General features: G+C 44.2%; 1 protein-coding gene across 13 annotated transcripts in view; it reads left to right on the forward strand.

Moving 5' to 3' along the window:
- The window catches only part of TLE4 (TLE family member 4, transcriptional corepressor), a 142,775-nt gene that overhangs the window by 100,543 nt on the left and 15,166 nt on the right, over positions 1-27,066 (forward strand). For all 13 annotated transcript variants that reach the window (XM_086685053.1, XM_086685054.1, XM_086685060.1 and 10 more), the window contains 6 exons: positions 18,431-18,550; positions 20,276-20,329; positions 21,268-21,420; positions 22,691-22,823; positions 23,100-23,293; positions 23,802-23,878. In XM_086685053.1, the coding sequence (XP_086541179.1) occupies positions 18,431-18,550; positions 20,276-20,329; positions 21,268-21,420; positions 22,691-22,823; positions 23,100-23,293; positions 23,802-23,878 (731 nt within the window). The remainder of the gene's footprint in view (positions 1-18,430; positions 18,551-20,275; positions 20,330-21,267; positions 21,421-22,690; positions 22,824-23,099; positions 23,294-23,801; positions 23,879-27,066) is intronic.

Below are 27,066 nucleotides of genomic sequence, written 5' to 3' on the forward strand. Positions count from 1 at the left end.
CAAGTTCATCATTTTGCAATATAAATATTGTTCCTTTGGAGAAATGCTACAGGTTGAATTCCTTAGTACTTTAAAATGCTGGAGATGAGGCAAGACTCTGAAAGAAATTAGGAGGAGGTGGGAAACCTTTAAAAAGCCTGTGCCTCTGCCTTGACACTGAGACCACGTGCATGTGGTGAGAAAGTCATCTAGACAGGATAGTTCCTGAGACATTTCAGTGACATTGCCACTGTTCCATAGGGTGGGGGCAGGGAAGTACAAAAACTGAGAGAGAAGAAGGCCATATGAAGACGAGCAGAGATTGGAGTTACGCAGCCACAGATAGAGCAGCAGTACTAAGGATTGCCAGCAACCACCAGAAGCTGGAGTGGCAAAGGATTCTTCCTTAGAGACTTCATTGGGAGCATGGCCCTGCTGACACCTTGACCATGACTTCTAGCCTCCCCCTCCATGAGAGAAGACATTTCAGTTGTTGGTGGTGGGTTTTTTTTCTTTCTTTCTTTTTTTTTTTTTTTTAATGTTTATTTTAGAGACAGAGAGAGACAGAGCATGAGTGAGGGAGGGGCAGAGAGAGAGGGAGATGCAGAATCCGAAACAGGCTCCAGGCTCTGAGCTGTCAGCACAGAGCCCGATGCGGGGCTCGAACCCATGAACCGCGAGATCATGACCTGAGCCGAAGTCGGACGCTCAGCCGACTGAGCCACCCAGGCGCCCCCATTTCTGTTGTTTTAAGCCATCCAGTTTGTGGGAATTCGTACAGCAGCCTTAGGAAACTAATGTAGCCTCCAGGAGTTAAGTTTATCTGTCAGTTTTGTCCCATCACTCAGTGTAGCAACTGCTATATGATGCTTAATACAGTGAGCATCTCCACATAATAAGCCTCAGGACTGTTCTTTGTTAAATGTTGTTAAAATTTTGCTCTTCGGTGGCTAGCCAAGGACAGGCACCGTACTTAGGCTCTGGGGATATAGTATTGAAAAAGACCAGTATCCACCCTCACGGAGCTCACATTTCACTGGGGAGAGAGACATTCATTCTATGAGTAATGATGAAATTGCCTCTGTGACTTTTATGCAGCCTGCCTTCTTGTTCTTTTTTTTTTTTTTTTTTTTTTTTTGTCATTGTCTAGAATCCTGATTGACCTTTAGAATGCAGCCTTAGGTAATGCGACAATCTGTGCATCCTTGTCATCGCCTCGTGAGTTTGTGTGGCGACGTACGGTTGTGCAGGAGCACAATTTATGGTGCCCGGGGTGGTCCATCCGCTTTCTCCACAGTCCTGTGTGGTGGCCCCGCGGATGCCACGTTTCCTCTCATGTCTCCATCGCCCTTCAAAAAAGTAAAGTGGAGACTCCACAACTTTTCCTTCTCTAGAGCTTTTCTTTCCCAATACACATTTTAATGTCCTTTTCATCTTTTAGATTTCTAGAATTTGTAAATTTTCACTTCATACTTGTTTCATAGACTGCTTGGCCCAAGTAGAATAGATTTGAACCCAGACCTGTCCTACCTAATGAAGCAATCCCCTTTGTCATTCTCTTGACTCCTTCTGTCCTCTTTTATTGATGATGCCTTGTTGCTCTGTATACAGGTTGGTTTCTTTTTTTTTTCAACGTTTATTTATCTTGGGGACAGAGAGAGACAGAGCATGAACGGGCGAGGGGCAGAGAGAGAGGGAGACACAGAATCGGAAACAGGCTCCAGGCTCTGAGCCATCAGCCCAGAGCCCGACGCGGGGCTCGAACTCACGGACCGCGAGATCGTGACCTGGCTGAAGTCGGACGCTTAACCGACTGCGCCACCCAGGCGCCCCAGGTTGGTTTCTTTTGACGCAGCACACAGGCACCATTTCCTGGGCCTCCTGTTAAAATCAGAGGGTCGTCTTTCAGTATCTGCCCTGTTAGTTTGAGCTCCTTCATCTTAGGGATTCAAGTTTCTTCCTGTATAAGGAGGTGAGGGGGAGGTTGAAGTAGACAGGTGCTTGTCAAATATTTTAATGAGGGTAAACAGACATGTGAGTTAACTGCAGATTTAGTTAGATACAGGGCAGGGCCGTCAGGAGTGTATTTTGGACAGACTCTCAAAGGGGATCTCCACGGTGCTGGACAGTGGGCCATACTTAAGATAGTAGGGGACTAGATGATGTCCCCTAAAGAGGAGCACTTACCAGCCTTGTTCGGTAGAGCCTGTCGCGGCCGTGAGCCTCACGTGGAGGAGGCCCACGGTGGACTTCACATCCCAGTGTTGCTATCCCCGCTCACTGTGTTCCACCAAAGGGCAGAGGACATGAGGTGCCATCCAGGAGTGCTTGAAAGGACCTGCTGTCTGCACGTCTTGTTTGATAGCTTGATCCCTTGTCTAGACCCACTCTCCATGGGGTCTTGATCCCTTGTGTAAACCCACTATCCACTGCTTAATTAGCATCAGCCTCCAGGTTGCATAGTTCTTCGTGTGGCTGTTCGCCTTGGGTTTCCCCATTCCTTCATCTCACAGTAATGGTAGATTTATAACTGTCCTCATAACTATGATTAAATGTCTCAATTCTTTTGCTTTATGTGGCGTTCTTGGCCACTTAATTACACTACATTAAATGGTATGTTGTTGCTGTCAGTGCAGTTGGATTGCATCGTGGATAGCATCTTTGGGTATTTTGAAAAATGTTCCTATCCTACAATCGGAGCTTGTAAACCGAAGTGCTGAGCATGCATAAATGCGCTTTAAGAAATTATTTCTTTATTACTGTTTAGTTGAACTGATGGTGACACTAAACATCAAGACTTTGATGTTTTATACGGCATTCTTCCCCACTAATTAACTTCATTAGTGCAGTTAATTACTGGGGAAGAATGCCGTATAAAACATCAAAGTCTTGATGTTTAATCACAGCTTAAAAAAGAAGTTTTATACTCTTCGATTGCCAAACACATTCCAATTAGCCGAAGGAAGGTCACACATTCTGTTTTCCCTCTTGTCTTCCGGGCTTTTCCTGACTTCTGGTTGACCATTGGTTACTTGAGCCTGAGTGTTGATCTACTAGGCAAGCTGACAGTGGCATGTGGAGGGTGAAATAACTTCCCACAAGCTAAAACCCATCATATCTGAGAGACTCGGTTTCTGCAGAAGTCAGTGAAGACTTCCTGTAATGTGCCGAGGCAGGGAAAATTACTCTCAAGGAGTAATGGGTATTTGTTTTTATGTTGGACTAATTTTATTATCAATTTAGAGCCACTCTGTCTTCCTATATGTTACCGTTCTGAGCCACCTAATGTCTGAGAGGCACATTTCCTTAATGAGCTCAGACTGCAGAGCTGAGGAAACAGGTGTGGTTTAAAGGGATAGGATGTAAGTGGGGACCCTACAAAGTTGATTATAGGAATTCTTCAGTGACCCGTAGTCAGGCAACAAGAACAACAAGAACTCCTTCTCAGGTCATTTCCCTGTGGTGTGTGTTAAATCAGTTTTTGGTGTGTGTGTGTGTGTGTGTGTGTGTGTGTGTGTGTGTGTGTGTGTGTGTGTGTGTTTTAAATCAAGCGGGTTTACAATAGCATAATGTGATTCAGATTAGCAATTATTGTAATTGACCTTGGCAATGAGTATCCTTGGCTTTTACCACAGTTTACTTAATACCTGAGGATGGCCAATTATCTCATAATGCCCACTTTATTGAGATTATCGTTTTAATTATGGCACTCAAAATACATCACTTTGTCAGCATTGTAGAGTCATGCATGGGAACACCACATTCAGGCGTTCAGAAATGGGTAAAGAGCATGTCGCCTCATCTTGTGACACAGTTGTGATTGTTTTCTCTCTCCCAGCTCCAAACTATGATTTTGAAATATGTTATTTCTTACCGGTTAAATGTGGGTCATCCCGGCAAGAACAGCCACAGGGAGATAAAGTCTGGGATGCTGTTGCTGCTGCTGGGCTAATTGTGCCCTCTGAAAGGGCTGGAGGTGACTTGGTATTAATAGGTAGGTGGTTCTAGTTGATTAGGAGTACTAGTTGACAGCAGTCGCAGCACTGCTGATTATCTGAATACACCTGAGGTCAGAGGTTCTCAAAGATAGAGCCACCCACCCGGGGGGCTTGTAAAATTGGCCAGGCCCACTCCCCATTCTGACTCTTTTGCTCCAGGGCAGGGCACAGGTGAGGCTTTTTTTTTTTTTTTGAAGCTCTTTGGTCAAGTCGGTCTTGAGGCCAGGGCTGAGAAACACTGCCTAGCCCTTGAATTGCCCCCCACCTGCTTGTCTCATCCTGTGACACTATCCCAGAGAAAGGGCACCTTTCTGTCCTCGCTGCTCTGTGTCTTACTCTCCTCCTCTTCCTCCTGGACTTAGCCTCGCCTTCCCCCCAAGCCTGAAATCCCCTCAGCCCAGGTGTGGACCCTGGCAGCACTGTCTCCTCCTTCCCTGGCAGTGCCTGGCCTCCTCTCCCATAGGAGTCTCAGTGGGTAGATCTCACCCCCCAAAATGTCTCACATGCTCTTATAATCCGGTTTTCTGTTCATCACAGATACAGGTCTTCCTTCCTTCTTTCTAAGTTTCTTTGAGTAGCGATCAGCATTTATTCTGCAGCGTCTCTCTCAAATATCTAGTGTACCACTTTGTGGAAATGTAATTCTGGTTGATTAGATTAATTGTGTGTTCCCACCCCACCCCCCTTCCGTGATCAACCTGGAGGATGTCATTCACATGTTTCCCCGTCGTCCCATGAGCACCTTAAGGTTAAGCACATTCTTGTGGGATACCTAGGAAAGGACAGGAGCTCTTTGTTTTTACAGTACAAACGTATATCACAGTGAAGATGAGTGAAGTATGTGGACAAGCTGGATTTCCATTCTGATTCTATAAATACATATATAATCCTGCACACACCCTGCAACATACACATACTTCTGTGTGCCACACATACACGATCGCGTGAAGTGAGTCGCCGGGTCATACCTCCCCATCTCTCTCAAATCCATCCTCTTCGCCCCTTCTCCAGTGCCCCCTCCAGTCCGAGTCACCTGCATCTGCCCTGGATCACTGCCTCCCTGCTAACTGGGTTGGTAAAAGCAGGGACACAGAAGTGATGAAAGCTCAGTTTTGATGATCTGAAGCAAAATGCTGTTGTTTTAATTTTCGTATAATTGCAAGGTTTATGTTGTGCACCTAGTATTGTTTTTATTTTTAATTACCAGGGGGTGGAGGTAAGTAAGCAAGGTGGTCTTTTCCGATTTTAAGTGCTCTGAAAAGTCTTAACTCTGGTCCCCCTCTAACATAGAACTTTCCAGAGATCTGACCGATTTTGAGAACATGTGTCATCCCCCCATTCTCCTCAGTGGCACTCAGAATTAAACAGACTTCCCCATGGCCTGCTGAGCCCCGCACAGCCCAGCCCTCCCGCTGTCCGGCACCAGCCCCTCATGCTGGCCCTCCAGGGTCGGCACCCAGGCCTCCTGCCTCTCTGTCCACAGCGTTCTCCTGGCCGTCCACATGGTTGGCTCCAGCTTCTGCTCCCACTGTCAGCTGAATGTCATCTCTCTGAGAACCAGTCCCTGGCCACCCTGTCAGGACGCTAAAGGTTAGCATCCTGTTTATCTCCTTTGTAACATGTTGCCGTTGGCACTTACTAATTTTTTATTACTATATCAATAAGTTTATTTTGATGCCCCCTACTACAACTGAGGGGTACTTTGTGCTCAGTCAGTGCCTTACAGCCCAGCAGAGTGCCTGGCCCACCCCACCCCATCAGTCCCGACGCCTTACTCACCTTAGGGTCATTTGTCAAACTTCGGTGAGGTTGGGGTTGCAAGCGTAGACTTTATTCTACTACCCCGGCTCAACGTCATGTCAGAAGGCGTGCTCGACGTGAATCCTACGAATGAGAGGAAAGAGCAGAACTTCTGAAGAGGGCACCAAGCCAATAGGGCAGGTAGATGCCCAAACTAGAGAATCTGCTGGCTGAAACGTTTGAATCTGGGCAAGTAGTGGGGTGGCCTTTGCCCAGAACCTGAAGAACTGCCCATTTGCCTCTGTCAAAGGCAGGCCAGTAGGAGATAGTGCGGCCGCGCTCCAGGCCTCCCGTTGCTTGCTTGGGCTGCTGGCAAAGCCTTGGCCTGTGGCTTCTCGGGCAGATGCCAGAAATACGCATGAAAGAAAGGTCAGTATGCTTGCCATTTCATGTGGCTATCTCATTTCATCTTCATGACAATCTGGTAGGACAGGTATCTTTATTTTACAGGGATGAAAATTGAGGCCTCGGGGTTAGTTTGCCAGAATCACACAGCTAATAAGTTGCTGGAGCTGAGATTTGAAACCAGAGCACTCTCTCTGTCCAGCTTGTGATTATTCCATTCCATCCCCTTCCCTCTAGACTCGACAGCACCAAAACACTGGTGCCGTCTTCACTTCGTGTCCCCAGTGTCTCACCACACTGCCGGTACAGAAGGAGCATTCGGTTAACGTTGTGGGATTTTACTGGCATCGCTACATGAGACTGTGCTTGCGAAGTCTTTGTTGTTCCTTAGATAGAGGAGTAAGGCCTCATGTTTTCATCTGCCAGCCAGTATTGAAAGCACTTCGACAAAATCACCCTCCGTCCCTCTGCTCTGGCTGGTTCCGTTCAGGGCTGCGGATGGACTCTCTGACCCACTCTCCATTCCCAGTAGAAGTCCTTGGCCGTGTGTTTTCTCAGACTTTCAGTGGCTCACGGTCTATGGCATGACATTTGATTAATCTAGTACTGGATGCTTTGATGTATATACAGAGTTCTAGGACATTCTGCATCTAACTTCTGTGCCCCGGGTATTTACAAACCCAAACGCTAGCAAGAGGATAGACGGTTGACTGTGTTAGCAGAGGGCTATCCTGCCACAGGACACATGTGCTTGAGTGTATGCGTGCGTGCCTGTGGAGAGGGAGACAGGGGACACATCCATACCGTGAAAGTCACACCCACACTCTGAGTTACTTTTGTCGTCATCCAGGCAGTCAGCAGGCACTTACTGGACCGTCCATATGTTACAAAGTGCAGGATTCCTTTAAGCCGTATTTAGTATTAAATAGCAAAAGCCTACCACTGGGCTAGTGTGCTTGCTTTTTAATAAAATAGCGATTGATCAAATGGTGTCCACCTCATTTCTCACCGTGGTGAGTGAGAGCATTTTCTCGCGGTCCGTTTTCAGCATGCTGCTATTACCGCACCATTTAGCTCGATGCCAAATTGCAGTTGGCTCCATTCACTTCTGTTTACTCGAGTAGTGCCGTAGTGATTAAATGTCACTGGGTACACCGAGTATACAAAAGTAATTAACCTAAAAGGACATGTTAGAATAAGGGTCAACAACCTCTTTAGCCCACGCTGCCACCAGCAAGACTAAGCGTTGACAGAGGTGTTGATGGCAGGGCAGGGACCAGGTGAGGAGTGGGAGGGAAGGAAAAGTCAAGGTCAGAGAACAGGAGCCGGGGACCAGCACCCACAGTTGTTTGTGGTGGCAAGTGGACACCTCTGAGACGTGTTCTGTAAGGCCCTTTACAGTTTTGCTCTCTGACCTATGATCGAGTGGTGGGAGGGGGTGGGATTCGACCAACATCTCAGCGCTGGTTAGTGGAAGGGGTGTGGTTTCCTGGTTAGACCAGACTCCTCTTGCTTGGCCCACACTTGGCGAATCAACCTGTTTCTCCAGTGTTTTATGTATTTTGTCAGCCCTGCATCTTTAGATCTGCTTGTCAAATGAAAGCCGCTGCTTGAAATCATTTCTTGGGAAAGATTGGAAATTGTATCTCCGAGTGTCTGTGTCTCTTTTGTTTTCATTCGTCAGTATACTGAAATCACTTTGTTAAGCTGATTGATACTCATGCTGTATGTTGCTTTACATGCTAAAAATTTACATAAAACTCTAGTCATCTATGACTGAACAATCAGCCACTGTAAAGCTCTTTTTAAAAAAAACAAGTATTATGTCTGTCTGCCCTATACGGGGCTGTTTCTTTCATCACCTGTGTGTGGTGACTTACTATCCATTAAAAAAACATGAGGACTGAAGGTGGTTTTTTTTCCCCCTCCTTTTACCACATCCCTCCTTGGGAGATAAACATTTCTAGGAGATCCCCAGGGATCACTGTTCTCTAAATGAGCAGCCACAGAAAAACTGCTGATGCCTGCATTCTTCTTGTGGTCGGTCTGTCAGGCAGGATTCATTTAAATCCTGCCTTTTCAGTGGTCAGACTTGAATAAGATTTGTTTCTCCCTGGTCACAGGCAGGTGACGAGTACATGATGAAAGACGAAGGAGAGCCAGTTGAAAAATGTCTCCCTTGTGTAGAAGATTTATCTCTTTCAGAATAAGAAAAATTGGTGGGCTTGATAGTGTCACGTTTATGTAACAACAAATACTTCCTGTGTGTTCACCCAGAGGTCAGATCCTGTGCCCTTGCTGGTGGGGAACAACCAGGGTAAAGCTACCACCTTAGACCCTCTTTCCACCTGGCATCATTCTGCCCTCTGTCCCAGTTTTAATTTTTGTACTGCTTCCTGTTAGTAGTTTTACAGCATAATCCTGAAAATTGTCTTGTCACTGTATCACTTTCAGAATTACCACTTTTGACTTTTGAAGGCTGCCTCCTTCCTTTGGTGTGCCTACACACACCACACCTGCACTGGCGTCCTCCCGGCCCCAGGCAGCTGCTCTTCTGGCTGTGACAGTCATTATACTGAGTGCTGAGAACACAAAGTAATAAGGCACAGTAGCTTTTGCCTTTTGGTAACGCACAACTTCTTCTCTCCAGGTAACACGAAAATAATACGGGAACAAGCAAACGTAGGCATGCGTATTGATACAGGAACAGATCAAGTTTTGTACTCACTGATTTTTTCAGCAGCTATTCATTGAGGCACCAAACCAGGGGGATGGTCCTTGCCTTCGTGGAACTCGAGTCAAATACAAGGGACAAGAAAATAATGGCTGTAGTATAAATGCTAGGATGGAAGTAAATAAGGGGCTATGATAGAGATTTCCAGGAGAGATCTTCTTGGGTAATATCACCAACAAGACCTTTCAGAGAAAGTGGCATTTAAGCTGAGACATAAAAGGTGAAAAACGCTAGCCACTTGGACTGGGGATGAGTTCTTGGCAGAAGCCCATGCTGTGGGATGAAAGAGTATGGGATGTCCAGCTCTCTGACAAAGAGACTCTGAGCTCAGATTGGAGAAGGGAGGCAGTGGCCGGGTCAGTCCTGTTGTACTTCTGTAAAGTGCCAGATTCTTATATTAATAGGCATGATTCCCATTGTGGCTTTAGGATCTTTGAGACCTCTGTCATCCAGTATGGTAGCCACAAGCCACACGTGGCTGTTAAAGTCCTGGAAACGTGGCCAGTCCAAATCGAGACTGGCTGCAGGTGTGAAACGCGTGCCAGATTTTGAAGACCTCGTACTAAAAAAATCACGTAAAATGTCTCAGTGCTGGTTTTGATATGGACTGTACGTTGAATGGTATTTGGGAATACGGCGGTTTAACTAAGTGTATGACTAAAACTAATTTTACTGTTTCCAATTCTTAAAAATCTGGCTACTAGAAAAGGTCTAAATACGTATGTGGCTCACATGATGTTTATGTTTGTTGGGTCTATTCTAGAGCACACACTTGAGTGTTTTAGTGAAGGACCTTACGGCCAAATTGAGTCATCACTGAAAACTGTTTTGCCGTATTGAGGTGGCAGACAAAGACCTGGAGTTTCTGATTAGCCCCCTCAAAACTGTTAGGCAGCCTGCCTTTGAATTGATACACTGTTGTTTCCTTCCGTGTTCCTGCTGAACTACCCTCCGATGTTGTAGAGAATAGAGAATATTTGCATCCGTAATACATAAGGATATATAGGAGGCTCTGTGGAGTTAACACTCTTTGGAAGAAAAAAAGGTTTAGTCTTTGAAATAGATTAAAACAGTTTACTGGAAAAAATAGCAACATGAAAAGGCTTTCTTTTCCAATAAATTTTAATAGTTACTAAAATGAGGATTCTGGTCCATTAAGACATAGCTTTTGCCAAGTCTTCGAGCTGAGTCACTTCTTTTCTCGGAGCAGCTGCTCTACTTCAGCTTCTTTCAAAGCAGCTGGTAGAAGTCGGTTGATATTTGGATTCAGGAACAGAACACAGTGCAAGTGTAGGTCCAAAGTCAGTCACCTTCCCAGAAAATGTGGGAAGGAAATTTTTGCCAGTCCCCCCTTTTTGTTTTTAGGGCAGTCAGACTCACGTATCGTGTCGTAGTTGTCAGCGTGACTTGGTAACATTGATTATAAGGCAGCAGCGAATGAATGATCTAGGATGTATTTTATGGGTGCTGTACTAAAAAAAAAAAAAAATTCCCAGAGGAAGGTGGCAGGTGCTTGTGACCGTAGTTTACAGAGCGCGTACAAGATCATAAATCTTGTCTGTTTACGAGGGAAGGGAACTCTTGACGGAGGACAGACGCGCGTAAGAATGTTAGGTCTTGTGAACTTTGAGGAGGTCCATTGGATTGAAGGGCATGAGGCGGCTCTGGGGCGATCAGCCCGGATCAGAGATGGGACTTCTGAGCAGTATCTGTGGGCTCACTTTTCCTGTCCCCTCTCATTCTCCCAGTTGCTTCCTCATGTAACCCACAGTTTGGCCCACGGGCAGACAGTGGCTGTCCGGAGAGGGAAGCTGAGGTGGCCACACAAGGACCAGACCTGTGTCTTTGGTGTCAGAGCATCACACAGCAGCAGCAGCTCAGCTCGCCAGCTAAAGTAACTGTATTTAATGAAATTTCTGGGGTGGAGCCAACAGCTTTATTCCAGGAAGAGGAAATAACATTCAAGAAAACCCAGGAGGACATTAAGATAATGTCCTAATTTAAAATCAATTCTATTGATACCTTATAAATTATTATAGCGTTTTATCCTGACCAAGTAATACATAATGCTGAGGCCATGGAAACAAAACATGAATGACTGAATATGGAAGTGCTGTGTATTTTACTGCATGAAGGAAAAGATATGTGGGACTTTTGTATTCTAAGTATTTTTAACTCCCGAGGCCTTACTAGAGGGCAAGGTGTAGGTTTCATCCATCTTTGTTTGTCCGTGCTTAGTGGGTGTTCAGCAGATACTTGCCGAAAGAGTCCATGAGCACACTGACCTTGTGTGGTGGTTCCACATTAGCACAGGAGTAGCGGCCCTTCACAGGCTAGCTACTGCGTTCACAACATGCACTCTCCTTTCATCTTGGCAGCAGCCTTCCCAGCAAGGACTCCCACTCAGCCTTGGTTTGCCCACTGGGAAACTGAAGCTTAGAGACGTTCATTAACTTGTCCAAGGTCACACAGCGGGCGGTACAGCCTAGTTTGGCCCACCTGCGCTGACTCTAGGACCCATTCCGTACCCACTGTGGACACTGCCTCTCTTGTTAATCTTTCCTCTTTCAGCTCCTTGTTTGATCGAGTTTTGATTATCTGCCAGAGACATTTATCTTGACCCAGGTATCTCTTACCAGGAGAGAAGCAGAAAGGCAAAGACAACAATAGAACATTTTAAGGAATGTGTTGCTCTTGTCATGTTGTGGAAGGTGAAACATTTATTAAGAACAGACTCATTACTTTATATGGAGATTATACTTTAACAAGGGCAGGTCTTCAGAAAGTCCCAGTCATTTTTGAAGGTGAATTTTGATTTATGCTAATTTGAAAAAAGCAAGTTCTGTGAGGGTTATATACAGATTGTGTTTTTAATGACTTCCTTAATCAAGCAGGTTATTTTAAAAAAGTCTTACTGTAATGAGCAGTAAACTGACACCGGTGACTGGCTTAGAGCCCCACCATATTCAGGTCTTTCACCAGCAGCATGCTATAAATTTTAAGCTAATTTACATAAATTTGCATGTGTTATGAGTCAGTATGTAAGATGTGTATATTTTAGCCAAATATTTTTTATGTTTTAATTTTTCCAAATTGAGGATTATTTTCTCCATCTCTTCTGGTTGTTTTTCTAATGGGTGGGATAATCAATGTCACAATGTTGTATCCGTTTTAAAGAGCTGTATGAATGTAAATAATAAGCATTTTGTGTAATACTGTACAATAAAACCTCAGTCAGGAATGCACTGGGGTATGGTACTGTGTTTGGTAAATATAGGTGATTCAGGATACTACTTTCACTTCAGAACTTAAAGTATTTCATAACTCTGAAATGCTTTGAGGACTAGTGAACATATCGATGGCAGGGTGACTCATGATTGAAGGGCTCCTCCTGAAGGCCCTTCTGCTTAGGATGCGGGGTGGGCAGAGTCCCTGCTGATCTCCAGCAGTACCTTGGCCTTTCTGAACTCAAGAAAGTCAACAATATTCATGTCTGTTTTAGTCATCTAGGGTTTGTTTTTTTTTTGTTTGTTTGTTTTTGTTTTTGGCAGAGGAAATGATGCTTGAGGACTTTAGTTATGGCACCAGTGAAGGGTCAGCCAGCCTCTTGAGCCTGACTTCTCCATCCTTCCCTCCCCCACTGCCATTAACAGACTTCCTCTGAATTGTCCCTGATCTAAACTAATTCCCATACTGAATGAACTACAGTCAGACTAACAGTATAATTAATGGTCTAAACTGGGCTGGTTTTGAGAGTAGAGGAGGCCTGGACAGCAGTTGTAAGGTAGGGGCAAAACCCCAGCCGGATTTTCATGGTACCCTCTTGTCCCATCATCATCCCCTTTATCTGATGGTTTTACTCTTTGGTACCAAGTAGATGGGGTGTTCGAAGGCTGTAGCTAATGAACAGACCATATCAAATGTGTTTGAGAGTTTTTGATCATGGTTCTTCAACCATTCCTTCTGGTTGGAATCTTGTAAGCGGGCAGGGACATAACACCCACTGCACTTCGTGAATGGCAAGCAGCCTTAGCTTGATGTGCGTTTGAAATCAAATTAGAAAGTCCGATGTGGAGGTGGTATTTCTAGTCCTGCCTGCAGTATCAAACCAAAACCTTTACTTTGTTGAAAGGAGATGTGTTTTGGTTCATAGCAGTCTATTGAAACCCTATCATTACAGGCCATCTGTGTATCTGTGCTGAGGGCTAGTGCTAACACAGATGCCAAGAATAATCCTTATGTGAGGCTCCAAATAGAAGGGCCACACCAGCTCTGTAGTAAATAGCATGCAGTTCTCCGTCATAGTGCCGAGTTGCTGCTGCTGAGGGGCTCAGTTATCTGTCTGGGACCTTGCCTAGTACTTCTTTACGTAGGTTCTTTCTCCTAGTCCTCAGCGCAGCCCAGTGAGGAAATGGGTGGGGTGTTCTTGTCCCAGACCACAGAGAGACAAACTGGGCAGCATCCCCAGGGCTACACAGCTATTAAGTGGAAAACTCTAGACTCAAATCCAGACAGGCAGTCTGACTCCAGACAGATGCTATTGCCTGCTAGTAAAATCTGTGCTACCTGTTATTAAAATTAGCTAATTGTAACAACACTATTTCTTGGGGTTTTTGGGGGGGCGGTGTTGTGCTTTATAGAACTCTTTGTCATACATGGTCGTCTTTGAAGTGGCAGAGGAGTAAAGGTGAAGGGATGGGGCCATCCATTTCAATTGAGGGATGTGTCTGTTTTCCATCTGACTTGGTCAGTAATAACCTTAGTAAAGTCTTGGTTGGGTTTCAAACCAGGATCTATCATTTTTGTCATTTGAAGATAAAATATGATTTATGATGTTAGGAGTAACTTCTTGTAAAGCTTACCTTTTGCTTCCAAAGCAATTGGGATCTCCATATCATAAGACTTACAGATTTTCATTATTTTTCCCCCTGGTTTTTTGTTTGCCTCCTTCCTTTTCTTTCCTTAAACATCTACTTTGTTCTTTTTCATATCCCAACACAAGTGTTTTGTTTTGTTTTTAATTTTTTTTTCAACGTTTATTTATTTTTGGGACAGAGAGAGACAGAGCATGAATGGGCGAGGGGCAGAGAGAGAGGGAGACACAGAATCGGAAACAGGCTCCAGGCTCTGAGCCATCAGCCCAGAGCCCGACGCGGGGCTCAAACTCACGGACCGCAAGATCGTGACCTGGCTGAAGTCGGACGCTTAACCGACTGCGCCACCCAGGCGCCCCAAGTGTTTTGTTTTTAAAAATACAGAGCTTTTGGGACGCCTGGGTGGCTCATTCGGTTAAGCGTCCGACTTCAGCTCAGGTCATGATCTCACAGTTGATGAGTTCGAACCCCACGTCAGGCTCTGTGCTGACAGCTTGGAGCCTGGAGCCTGCTTCAGATTCTGTGTCTCTCTCTCTGTTCCTCCCCCGCTTGTGCTCTGTCTCTCTCTCAAAAATAAATAAAGATTTTTTAAAAAATTAAAAAAACAGAGCTTTTTAGTAAGCATTCACATTTAAGGTATTTTGCCTGAGAGGTAAAAAGGCTACTTTTTCTTATTGTTATGACCCTCCTTAATGAATTTGCGGATACATTCACATGATCAAACGGTAATGAGAAAATGTTTCTGAGTTTGTAGATTTATACAGAGTCATGATGCAGCTCCAGTAAGTTTCCTGTGTAGCAAGCTAGGGGAAATCTAATGTAGGTAAGCTTGTAAAGTAGTGATAGAGAAACAGAAGTACTTTGTAGTGAAAGCATGACTTTGTCTTTACAAGTATTTATTTAATTCCTCCTGTTCACATGCTCAGCAAAGATCCAAGAGGCCTTCCAGTGGCAGAACGGTGGTGTAAGATTCGTGATGGCAGTCTGTGCCAAGTCCAGTTTGATTCCAGAGCAATTATGTTATTGGAACATCGCGGATTGCTCCGGTGCCCATTGTGTAGCTTAACCTTTAAATGCTAGTGATAATTAACTTCTTTATCCTTCTACCAGGAGACTCCAACATATAACTCTGTTCTGCAGTAAACTTCACAAATAAAATACTGCCCACAGAGCCAGAAACCAGCCAGTTAAGTAAAGCTGTCTGTACATGTATGTCAATAAGTAAGTATAAAGCATAAAGATAAATAAACATTACCATTTAAGTATTGATTTTTAAGAAAGCATTTCATAATTGTTTAAAAATCAATTTTTCCTTTCGGACAAAGTGGAAATGACTTTATCAGTAGAGGGTCTCAGAATCAAAAGACTCAGATTGTTGATAATCATGCAAACGTAGAGTTTTTTTCTTTTTTTTTTGTAAGATATCACATGAGTCGGATGAAGGCATGTGGGAGTAGGTAGAGGAGTAGAGATGAAGGAGACACAGAACTTCCCTGCTGCTAATTCCAAGGGGCGTCACTGCTCAGCTCTCACTGCAATGAATGGTTTCTTGTGGAACCGTCCAGCCTAGTGGTCTTCTGAAAGGGAATGTGTCACTTGAATTTTAGGTTAAGATTGAGGAGCACAAAAGTGATATTTGCTCATTGATGTTCAAAAACATTTCTGGGCAGTTCTCTGCTGCTCACTGTGCCGGGGTGGGAAGTAACCTTGTAAACAAATAGCCACATATTGATTGCGAGGGCTCTACTCACTGGGTGAACAAAGTGTTAAGGGAACAAAGAGGAATTGAGTGATTAATTCTGCCTGCCAGTGTCTGAGCGAGCTTTAAAAGGTGACATTAGAGCTGGTTCTTAAGAATGAGGATTTCAACAGAAAGATACCGAGGGAAAATGGGCATTCTCATAAACGGGGAAAAAAGGCTACAGATACGATGAAAATGCACAGAGCACTGGGCAACACCAAGCTCGTGGCGCTGAGCTCTAAGGCCAGGGCTCTGGTTTAGGGCATGGACTGAAGGGCTTTGGAAACAGCCAGGCTCAGATATGGGATTTTTGTTTTCCCCTAAGGATAGTGGGAAACGATTTGTTGTTTTTAAGGAAGACTGAGAAGTGGTTGAATCTCTCTTTGGGGAAATACGAACCCCAGAAATGTGGAGGATAGACTGGAGACAGGGGAACTAGATATGGGGTTCTGACATTAAATATGGTAGGTAGAGGCTCACAGATGATGTTTGCAGGCATGATTTTAGTGGAGTAATGGTCATAAAAACCTAGTCATGGTGTGAAAATAAAGCAGAAGCATTGAACCGAGTCTTTACAGCTTAGGAACAAGGGTTGGAACTGAGTGGAAATACGTGAAAATGAAGCAGTCCAGTTTTAAAAATTATTTGGCTTCTAATGTTTTGTTTCAGCCTTCCGCCTTACTGAGTAACGCGTGCCATCTTTTCTGCCATTAAGCTTAAGGGTGAATGAATAGGGATAGTTATAGGGTTTGATGCCTACAATTTATTGCATTCATTGAAAATGCTGAGAGAGAATGCCAAAGGAAGGAAGGGTTTAGAGATACCCAGCCCTGTTGTTGGGAACCCACTCACTGTCCTTCTCGTCTTCCTTTGCCACCAAACCCCTATCCCCTCTCCTTCCTGCCTTTGAAGCTGGTGGTGGAGTTGCCATCAGCACAGCTGACCACTAGGGGGTGGTGTCTTGGTAGAGATACTGGCGGGGTGGGGGGGGGGGGGGGAGGAAGTTAATTGGTTTTCCTCTAACAACACACTTTGCAAGTTTAGCCACAAAAGAAAATGTGGTGTTAAGGTCTGGAGGAAGTGAAATGGAATACAGGGCCACAAGTTCTGGATATCACACTCCCTCCCCCATAGTTAATTTAAAAGCCCTTATAAATGTGTATATTTTTTTCTTTTTAAGTTTATGTATTTTGAGAGAGTGCGTGAGCTGGGGGACGGGCAAAGAGAGAGGGAGAGAGAGAGAGAATCCCAAGCAGGCTCCATGCTGACAGGCGCTCCAGTGTTGTGTATCTTTATAATACCATCAGACTAAGATAAAGGAGAAAAAAAAAAGTACAAAGGTTAGTTTTATATGAGAAGAGTAAAAGTTATCAATGAGGAAGAGCTTTACGGAACAGTTTCCTGAATTGATTCAGATGGCAAGACGGAGATATTCTGGTGGAGATTGTTTGCTGTTCCTAAAACTTGTTTTCTTAACTCCAAATGTTCTTTCCACCGTCCAGCCTGGGTTAGTCTAGCGCACAGAGCCCTGGGCTGGTGCCCTGATGAAGGACTTGGCTTCTCTGGCCTTTACGACCTACCCTCCACAGGTCAGCCCTGCTCCCTCTCTCACACCTCACCTTCACGTCTAGCTAGCTCCTGTTTGGTCTGTCTGGAGCTGAGTCACTAGCCAGTTTGTAAGGTTGCTTCCCGGTTCCATTGACACTTTCTTCATTTCTTCATATCTGGTTTTAGGCTGTCATACTATCTAAATATGCCTCCCAGTAGCCACCTGGCCTCAATGGCAGACACATCCATTCTCTGTGCTTTCAGTGCTTATTTTTGACGTGTGGGCCTCCTCCACCTGGGACCTCTTTGGAAGGGCAGAAATGAAGGACATCACCTGAACCCATACGGGTCGCTCCCGACCGTGTTCCCAAGAGGGAGGGACTGTCTTTCTCTGTTACCTGGTCCTAATGGGGGTTCCAGGGTTTCCAGAGATAAAAAAAAAAAAAAAAAAAAAAAAAAAAAAAGAGCAGGCTTATGAAAACTGTAGGAGTCGGAAAGGAACAAAGTGAACATTTTTGCAGATGTTTTGTTTCTGTTCTTATTACTTGCCACTCTGAATCTTCCATGCCCACAAGACAAGGGACGAAGCAAAATTCTGTAAATAGGACCTTAGTGTCACATGATCACCATTTTTGGGTGCTCAAATTCCCAAAGAGTACCTCTCTTCCCTTTTCTTTGAAGATGTACTAATTTTTCTCCAGGTTGAACTCTAATGTATTTAGTGTTTCTGTAATGGCTTAAGATACTGGCTTCCCATCAGCCAGCAAACTTGGTGGGGGTGGGGGGGGGTGGCTTGCCTTTTTCTTCTTTCCTTTTCTTCTTCTTCTTTTTTTAGTGTTTGTTTATTTATTTTGAGAAAGAGAGTGCAAGTAGGGGAGGGGCAGAGAGGGAGACAGAGAATTTCAAGCAAGCTCCTAACTGTCAGCACAGAGCCTGATGCGGGGCTCAAAGTCAGGAACTGTGAGATCATGACCTGAGCTGAAATCAAGAGTCAGATGCTTAACCAACTGAGCCACCCAGCTGCCCCATTCCTTTTTTTTTTTTTTTTTTTCCTATCCGCTTCCTTTCTCACTTTTCTAAAGATGCTTTGCCAGTGTAATTAACATCTCCTTTGGACCAGACCCCTTCTGTCTTCTGGATTTGCTGTCCTGCCTCCTTTTTTATTCCTTGGCTCCCTCTGCCATGTCTCTACACAGTTCGTTCCTTTTATCCCTCATTCCCTTTTCCATTTCTCCTTGGTTTTCTCTCTACACCTCTGTTGCCTTCTTCCTTTCACCTCCTGCTCCTGTCTCCTCCTAAGTTTTGCAAGTGTATACTAATGAAGAAGAGGAACATTAAGTCTTAAGTGACTGAAGAACTCACTGTTAAAGGGATGGTCATTTCTCAAAGCTGCTTTCTTTTCTAACTCCAGAGTTCTTCAGTATCCCCATCAGCCAGTTTCCGAGGTGCCGAGAAGCACAGAAACTCCACTGACTACTCCTCTGATAGCAAAAAGCAGAAAACTGAAGAAAAGGAAATCGCAGCTCGTTATGTAGGTTCATTCACCTTTGCTTTGGGGGAGGCCAGTTTATTCCGCTTTTTATCAGCAGCTATTTTACCCTTTGACTGTTATCAACCACAATTAGAACACAAGAGAAAAAAAACATCTACTAGGAGAAGAAGCTAGTGATTGCATTTATAGCTGGATCTCAGTGGGCTAGCTGAAGTCCTCTGTGCGTGCAGGTCCGTGCACACGTGTCGTGAGTGAACACAGTGCTTTATCTGGAAGCTAATAGAAGACATCTTAGGTGTTCCATAATATCATTTCTATAGATGTATTTACTTCCCTCTGTGTATTTCAAGGTGGCTGGATTTTCTCTGGTCAACTAGAAATGTTAAGGAAAAATATAAAATCATAGAAAACCTGGTAAAATGCCTAAAATGAACTTGTGCTAAGGAATAAAGCAGGTTTTGTTGACTATAACTTGCAGAGGCACCCAAATGTGTGTCCAGCATGGGTGAAGCTCATTTTTCTTCGGTGACTGGCCCTCCAGGGCACATAGTGAAGGGAACAAGCTGGATGGCACTGGGGTAGATGCAGGCAGTCCCCTCTCTGCCCACTGTGGAGCTGCCCTGCAAGACTGTAGGCCTCAAAACAAGGCTGCAAGCTTGAATTTTCATGTGACATCTCCCAATTTTATTATTTATTTATTTATTTATTTAAATATAATTTATTGTCAAGTTGGCTAACATACAGCATATACAGTGTGCTCTTGGTTTTGGGGGTAGATTCCCGTGATTCATCGCTTAGGTACAACCCCCATTACTCATCCCAACAAGTGCCCTCCTCCATTCCCATCACCCATTTTCCCCCTCCCCCGCAATCAACCCTCAGTTTGTTCTCTGTATTTAAGAGTCTCCTATTGTTTGCCTTCCTCTCTGTTTGTAACTATTTTTTCCCCTTCCCTTCCCCCATGGTCTTCTGATAAGTTTCTCAAGTTCCACATGAGTGAAAACATTTGATATCTTTCTCTGATGGACTTATTTCACTCAGCATAATACTCCAGTTCCATCCACAGTGTGGAGGTTCCTCAAAAACTTAAAAGTAAAACTACCCTGTGACCCAGCAATAGCACTACTAGGAATTTATCCAGAGGATACGGGAGTGCTGATTCACAGGGGCATATGTACCCCAATGTTTATAGCAGCACTTTCAACAATAGCCAAATTATGGAAAGAGCCCAAAGGTCCATCAACTGATGAATGGATAAAGAAGATGTATATATATATATATATATATATATATATATATATATATATATATATACACACACACACACACACACACACACACACACACACACACACACACATGATGGAATACTATTTGGCAATGAGTAAGAATGAAATCCCAATTTTAAAAGAGTAGCTACTTACCCACAAAAACACTGAGAGAACAAATCACACACAACTATAGGCTGGATTTAGCCGGCCGTGCTAACTTCTGCTCTGGAGTAACAAGCAAGCCATAAGCTTCAGTTTGTTGTGTGTTGTTTTGTTTTTTTGTTTTTTTACCTGTGAAGCGGAATCATCATATTACCTCCTTTATAACATCACCATGGGGATTAAAGAACATAGTACGTCGTTAAGTGTTTAGCCCCGTTTGGCGCCATTCATTTTTGTAAGATGTGAGGAATTAGTCTAGACTCTAGGGTAAATCTGTCCTTTGTGCCTGTGCACTGGGGAAGGAGGTAATGCTTGTCCATTGTCAATGCAGGACAGCGACGCTGAGAAGAGCGACGACAACTTGGTGGTCGACGTTTCCAATGAGGTACGTTCAACCTCCTGCTCTCACCCGCTGTCCCAGTGACTCGTGCCCAAGCAGTTAGTGTGCACAGTGTGTGCCTAGTTTCTAAAGGGACCCGCTTTTTGTTTACGTGAAAAATTTATGCATTACTAGTTTTCTGTCTTAATCCTTTTTGTATTGCTATTCTTTTCCATGAAGTATCAGTGCCTTTTGCTATCACCATGAATGCACACCAGACCTCTGTGGTCAGCCTGCAGGTCTCACGGACAGGCAGCTTGCAGATGTGTAGGGTACTGATTCTTGTTTTCAATAAGTACAGCTGACCCGGGGACAATGCAGGTGGTGGAGGGGGTGTTCAGGGGCACCAGCCTCCCGCATATTAAAAGTCCACATATAACTTGCCTTTTTTTTTTTTTTTAATTTAAGTATATAGTTAGCCCACAGTGTTCTATTAGTTTCAGGTGTACCACGTAGTGATTCAGTTAGTCTACACATGATGCTGCCATGTAGAACTTTGGTTCCCCCAAAACTTAGCCTGCTTTTGACCTGCAGCCTTACTGATAACATAAACAGTCGATTAACACATATTCTGTGTGTTATATGTGTTACATACTGTATTCCTACCATAAAGAAGCCAGAGGAAAAAAATGTTAAGAAAATCATAAAGGAAGAGAAAATGCGTTTATAGTACTGTACTGTTATTTATCAAAAAAAAAATCTGCATATAAGTGGACCCGCACAGATCTGCCCCCATGTTGTTCAAGGGGTGACTGTACTATAAATCTTGTATTTTCTTTGAGCTCAATTCCAGGTGTTTTCTTGAGCAACTTGGTGAGTCTTTTATTATCTATTACAGAACATTGTGCACTTCCCCATGCTCTCCGCTAGAGACGTCCACACCCAAGTACTCCAACCTTGTAAATGTGCCGTCCTGCGTTAATGCCCTTGATGTTCCTTTGTAGGATCCATCTTCCCCTCGAGGGAGCCCAGCACATTCCCCGAGGGAGAATGGTCTGGACAAGACGCGCCTGCTCAAGAAAGATGCCCCCATCAGTCCAGCATCTATCGCATCCTCCAGCAGCACTCCTTCCTCCAAATCCAAAGAGCTTAGCCTTGTAAGCTGGTCTTCGTCATCTTTCTCGGCGTTGCCTCTTTCGAGATGGTTGGCTTTGATTATTTTGAAATTTTTCTATTTTTCATATTTTTCTATAGGACTCTTATTTCTAAACACACACACACACACACACACACACACATATAAAAACATACATAGTTTTTTTTTTCTACCGGGTATTCAAATTTAATCAACAAAAGTACTTTTGGAGCAGAATGGGTTTACTGACTTACCAGTGATACATGTGTGTTTTATGACTGTTTTTGCAAGGATAGGGGAGGGATATGGGGAAATTGAGTGAAACGTGTCTAAGGGAAGATGAAGAAATACACTCTGGGGTAACAGGGATGGTTTTGTCACCTATGGTTTACGGTAAATTTCGTTTTTGGCTTAGATGTGATTTTGTTGCTAGCTTTGTTTGAATTACAAGCTATATACAACTGCAATAATTTTCCTTTCCTATCTAAGAAGTAATCTGTCATTTACAAAAGTCTACCTTGACTCACACCACAAATCATGGATGCAAAAATGAAACTGCTTGCAAGTCAGGATAATCTCTCCATACCCCCTTCTTCTGTGGCTGTGTGTAGTTAATTGCATTTTTTGTGTAGTATGTCTTCCTTTTTCCTCACCAGTTATTTCCTTGTAACATAACATTAAAAAAAAAAAAAAAAAAGACAAATTCAGTTTTCATTTAACCTCTGAGTTTACAGCTAAAGGAAAGAAAATTCCTCAGTGTGTCCGCAACCTAGGGGATGTGTCTGGCACAGGGCTATATTAAGTTCTTTTTTTCTGTTGTTTCCTCTTGGCCTTCTGGCCTTCTTGTATTGGCAACTCCTCTCTGCTGATCTCTGTGACAGTTCAGGCTTGGGTCTGTTTTAACGGGACCCGTTAGCCAGGAAACCTTGTGACGTGAGCAGTCCACCAGGAACCCAGCTCAACCAGCTTTAAATCAGAGCAACCAGCAAGTGGTCGGTCACAGTCGGGACATCACGATTTGTCAGCGTCTGTCTGGCTCAGACCAGTTTCCTAGAAATCATCTACTCTGCCCTAAATTCGGCTTCAGTTTACGTCCTCCTGAACGTTGGTTTTATGAACTCGGTGAACTCTTTTTGTTTGTTGGTTTGCTCCTTTTAATTATGAAAGTGAAGGCCCAAGCTGAAGAACCTTTTCCATTTTTTTCTTCCTTCTGATTTGCCTTTTTAAATGTTTAACGTCATGGTTAAAACTGTGCTCTAATTGCCACTATATTCTATTCCATCTCTTGTTAGAATGAAAAATCTACCACTCCTGTTTCAAAATCCAATACCCCTACTCCACGAACTGATGCACCCACACCAGGCAGTAACTCCACTCCCGGATTGAGGCCTGTGCCTGGAAAACCACCAGGAGTCGACCCCCTGGGTTAGTAAGAAGAAAGGTTTTCTGTATATTTATGCTTCTTGTTTTTAAAGAAGTTAAAGCAATTTAAAGAGTGCAGTACCTTCAGAGCAGTAATGACCAGCATTGTAAGATTGTTAGAATTATTTATTCTGAACCTTGATGCCTTTTGGATTTTGAGAATATTACAATAAGCTCATTTGAATCCTGGCTCCTTTAACGTGTGTATTAACATTTTACTAACTTACTGTTATCTGTGTTCTTGGTTTTTCTCTTCCCTCCTTCCGTTTCGGTCTGTAGCCTCAAGCCTAAGGACCCCGATGGCAGTCCCTTGTCCATACCCAACCCCGTTTGGGATCGTGCCCCACGCTGGGATGAATGGGGAGCTGACCAGCCCAGGTGCCGCCTACGCTGGGCTGCACAACATTTCTCCGCAGATGAGCGCGGCGGCCGCTGCTGCTGCCGCCGCCGCCGCCTACGGGAGATCCCCAGTGGTACGTGTGTGGCCCTTACAGAATCAGGCTCTTCCTCAGCCCGTAGGATTGCCAGACAGATTTGTGAACGTGGTCTATATAAGTGGAGGTATTTGTAAGGGGACCTGTCATACTTGTAAATTAAACTACATGCAGTTCTGTCGTGAGATCCATTTTCTTTCCTAAGGTGAGGAACTGTCTTTGTTATTTTATGTTTTCTTTTAATTTTAAACCCCCAAGAGCAGAGCAAATAATAATGAATGCAGTGAACCCTTTGTTTCCATCATAAGCTTCAAAGCTTACACAAATAATTTTTTTTCATGTATGGTTCACCCCCCCGCCCCCCCGATACATTACCACTAAAATCATAAACATCCTCTCTTCTCCCCAGTAGATGTTGCTGCATATATATTTTTAAAATCCTATTTTAAAGGCTGTGTTCTCCCAGGATTTAGGGAGGTAGCGGGTAGGCTGAGATGAGTTAATGTAACTGTGCTTGTTTTTGTTGTCTTGCCTGGGAAAATTGCAGGTTGGGTTTGACCCACACCATCACATGCGCGTGCCAGCAATACCTCCAAACCTGACCGGCATTCCGGGAGGAAAACCGTGAGTACCCCTGTGCCTCGTGCCCACTGGGCCCCGGGCCCCTGCCTGCCCTTCAGACTGAGCACTGCTAGGCAGTGTGGGGGAGTTCTTGAGGCTCACGCTTTTGCGAAGAATTTTCCATTTTCTCTTCACCCAAGGAAAGCAGTAATGAGGTGGGGTTTTGTATTTTCAATTTAAAATCTGGAGCTTCTAATATGGAAATGCAAATTACCGAAGCATCTCCAGCAGTCAGGTCTTCTCCACGTCTGTTACTGAATTCTTTTGTTGCCTTGAAAAAAAGCGTCTTATGTGCAAACCTGGATGCTCACAATTTGAGCGTGTTGGGAAAAGATGTGCCAAACTTCAAAGGCTGTGAAAAGAAAGAAGTGTGGTCTTATGCTCAGTTGTGTTTGTGGAAAAGGTGGCTCGCTCATTTGGCTTCTTGTCCCGTGAGCGAGGTATTTGTAGCATCCGTATTCACAGGCCCCTTGAGTTACGAAGGCAAAACACATCGGTTTTTCCGGCCTCTTGTATGTTCCACTCTCTCGCCTTATCTCATTCCACGTCCTTCATTTCAGTCCAGCGTAGCTTTTTCTTACTACCTGTGCACGGTTCTCTCTGCTCTCTGGCTTCGTCTTCCCGGTACAGAGACTTTACTGTGAAATAACACTGGCTCCTTCCTTAAAATCGCAGCCTGCTTCCTCCGTCCTCTCTTTGGGAAGCATCCCCGCGGACCCTCCCCGCCTTATCAGTCACATGTGTGTATTTACTCTCACGGCTCTTTCCGCTGGCCGCCTCTCTGACGCTCCACGCCGTGCACACGCTGCTTCCCCAGGCTGCTGCTTTCTCACAGCCCTCTCCTGTCCACACGTGACCCTCCGTAGCAGCTAAGTCCCTTCTCCCAGAGGCTTTCCTCGTGGCTTGCCTGCCTCGGGGCATTTGCTCTTACTGGAAGGCCTGCAGTGCTTTTTCTGTGGCTTATGGTCTCAACTTCAAGTGTCTGCTGAAATGTCACTTATTAGAGCGTTCTGCCCTGACAGCCCTATCTAAAATAGCATCCATCACTCCCTTACTCTCCCCATCACTGTTCTTTTCAACTGCTTGCCTTTTTTTATGCTTGTCTGTAGGCATCATCTGCCTCTCCCTGCTTGAATGGAAGTTCCGTGAGAGCAGAGCAGAACGCTTTACTCTTCAGTTACGGAAGTAGCTCCAGTGCCTGAAATGGTACCTGGTTCCTAGTTGGTGCTCACAGTATATAGTTTTTAAATGAGTGAATGAATGGGGGTGCGGGGGAGAGAGAGAGCACAAGTGGGCCAGCAGGTCTCTTTCTTCTCTGATCTCCCATTGCTTCTTTATTCACTCCTGTACACTCAGGCACTTAGTTTTCACCTTGTTGTTTCCCATGAATAATTTACTTCTGTCCAGATCTGTGCTAAACTTCCCTGTTGCATCAGACACAATGCTGGCTCCATAGCCAAGTTGCTCCGTAAATATTTGACTGATTAATAAGGGAGGCAAAGCAAATTAGACTTTGAGTTCCCTGAGAATCGAAGGTATAAATACCCATTACCATAAAATTCTGTGTGCCTGCCTGTGTTCTGCAAATAGTTGTTGACTGACTTACAAGTCTTGTTGACTAAGAACTCTGATGTATTTGAAGGTGAAAATTTGGTGTATTTCAAGCAGTGACTAAATAACAAGGTCATAGGATTAATCAAATAACTCCAGTACCTATGGGTTCCATATGAACCCATGGAGATGGGAGAGGTTTTTGTAGGGAAAAGGTGTGATCCCAGGTTCAAGTACCGCACAGTCACCACTTAGTTAACTAGCTGTTGCACCGGAGCTGGAGTATCACCATGGGAACAGAAGAACTGGTTCTTCTTGGCTCAGCTGCTGCCCAGGGGCCATGGCGGGGAGACAGAGGTGTGTCAGGAGTATAGAAAGAAGATGACCGTCTTGGTTTAGGTTTGGGCCGTTGGAACCACTGGCGAGTTAGAGCTAATCTGATTGAGGAGGCACTTCGGAGCCTTAAGCTGGGCTCCTTTCCTTCCCCTCATTTTGATTCTTAGCATTGTACAATTGTTGGGATCCTTTGGGGCAGATTGATGGGTTTGAGGATGGTTGTGAAGTTTTGTTCCTGGGGGTGATAGAGCCACATCTAATGCAATTGGCAAATGACATTAGGAGTCCCAGAGAGAGCAAGGTGTGGTCAGCAGAGCGAGTTGTAGAGTGTGACAGATGAAAATTTGAATTCTTACTCTGCCAGTGGGCAACCTTGGTATAGTTGGTTAACTTTGTGAGCTCATCTGTAAACCAGGGGTGGCACCTCCCTGACAGGCAGGGCGTAAGGATGGAATAAGATAAGATGTTGTATGTTTAGCACCGTGTTTGGTATAGAGCCGCTGTTCAGTCCGTTGCAGCATCATTTCCTGGTTAGCTTTGCCCCAGGGTATTATCAGTTTCTCAGCGGCTTCTGCAATAGAACATATTGTAGCGGGCAGAAGTGGCCCAAGATGATTAGATTGAGTAAATTAGACTCCACATCCCTGTCAGTTGGTGCCTCTTTATACAAGAGGGCGTCAAGACATGTAAATTCACGTTCATTTACGCATATAGAGATAATATATTTTTATTACAGATTTTTTACCGAAGAAATGATTGTAACAATTAGGTGGCTCTTCAGATCTTAAGGTACAGAATTGTGAAATTTTGTTTTGTGCTTATTTTTCAACAGAAGCAGCTCATATTTTTGTGCTAGAGCACAAAACATAATAAATCACCTAAAGGCTTTTCCCCTACCACACACACAAAGTAAATGGCCTTTCTCCAGACAGACTTAAAACAGTCGTGTATCTCTATCCTAATTATTTTTACAGAATGAGTTGCTAGATGTTATCAAAAGTTATAATTAAATGCATGTTCCAAACTAATGAATAAAGTAGCTTTTCTCGAATAATTCACATTGGGTCCTCTTGTCTATTCTGGTGAATTCACAGGGGTTCCACTCAATATGTAATTAGAACGACAACATAGTTTAATTTCAACATAAGCCCAAAACGGACTTTTTCCCTCACCTGCTACTTGAAGGAGACATCTGTAAATATATACAACTATTCAGTCAAAACCGTAGTACTAATTATATCATGAGGTATGGCATGTAATGTAGCCGTGACAGAAGACCTCAGGTTTATGGGTTTTAGGCTGCT

Source organism: Puma concolor, chromosome D4 (genome assembly GCF_028749965.1).
Source record: "Puma concolor isolate L17-30 chromosome D4, mPumCon1.1.hap2, whole genome shotgun sequence".
NCBI classification, from domain to species: domain Eukaryota; kingdom Metazoa; phylum Chordata; class Mammalia; order Carnivora; family Felidae; genus Puma; species Puma concolor.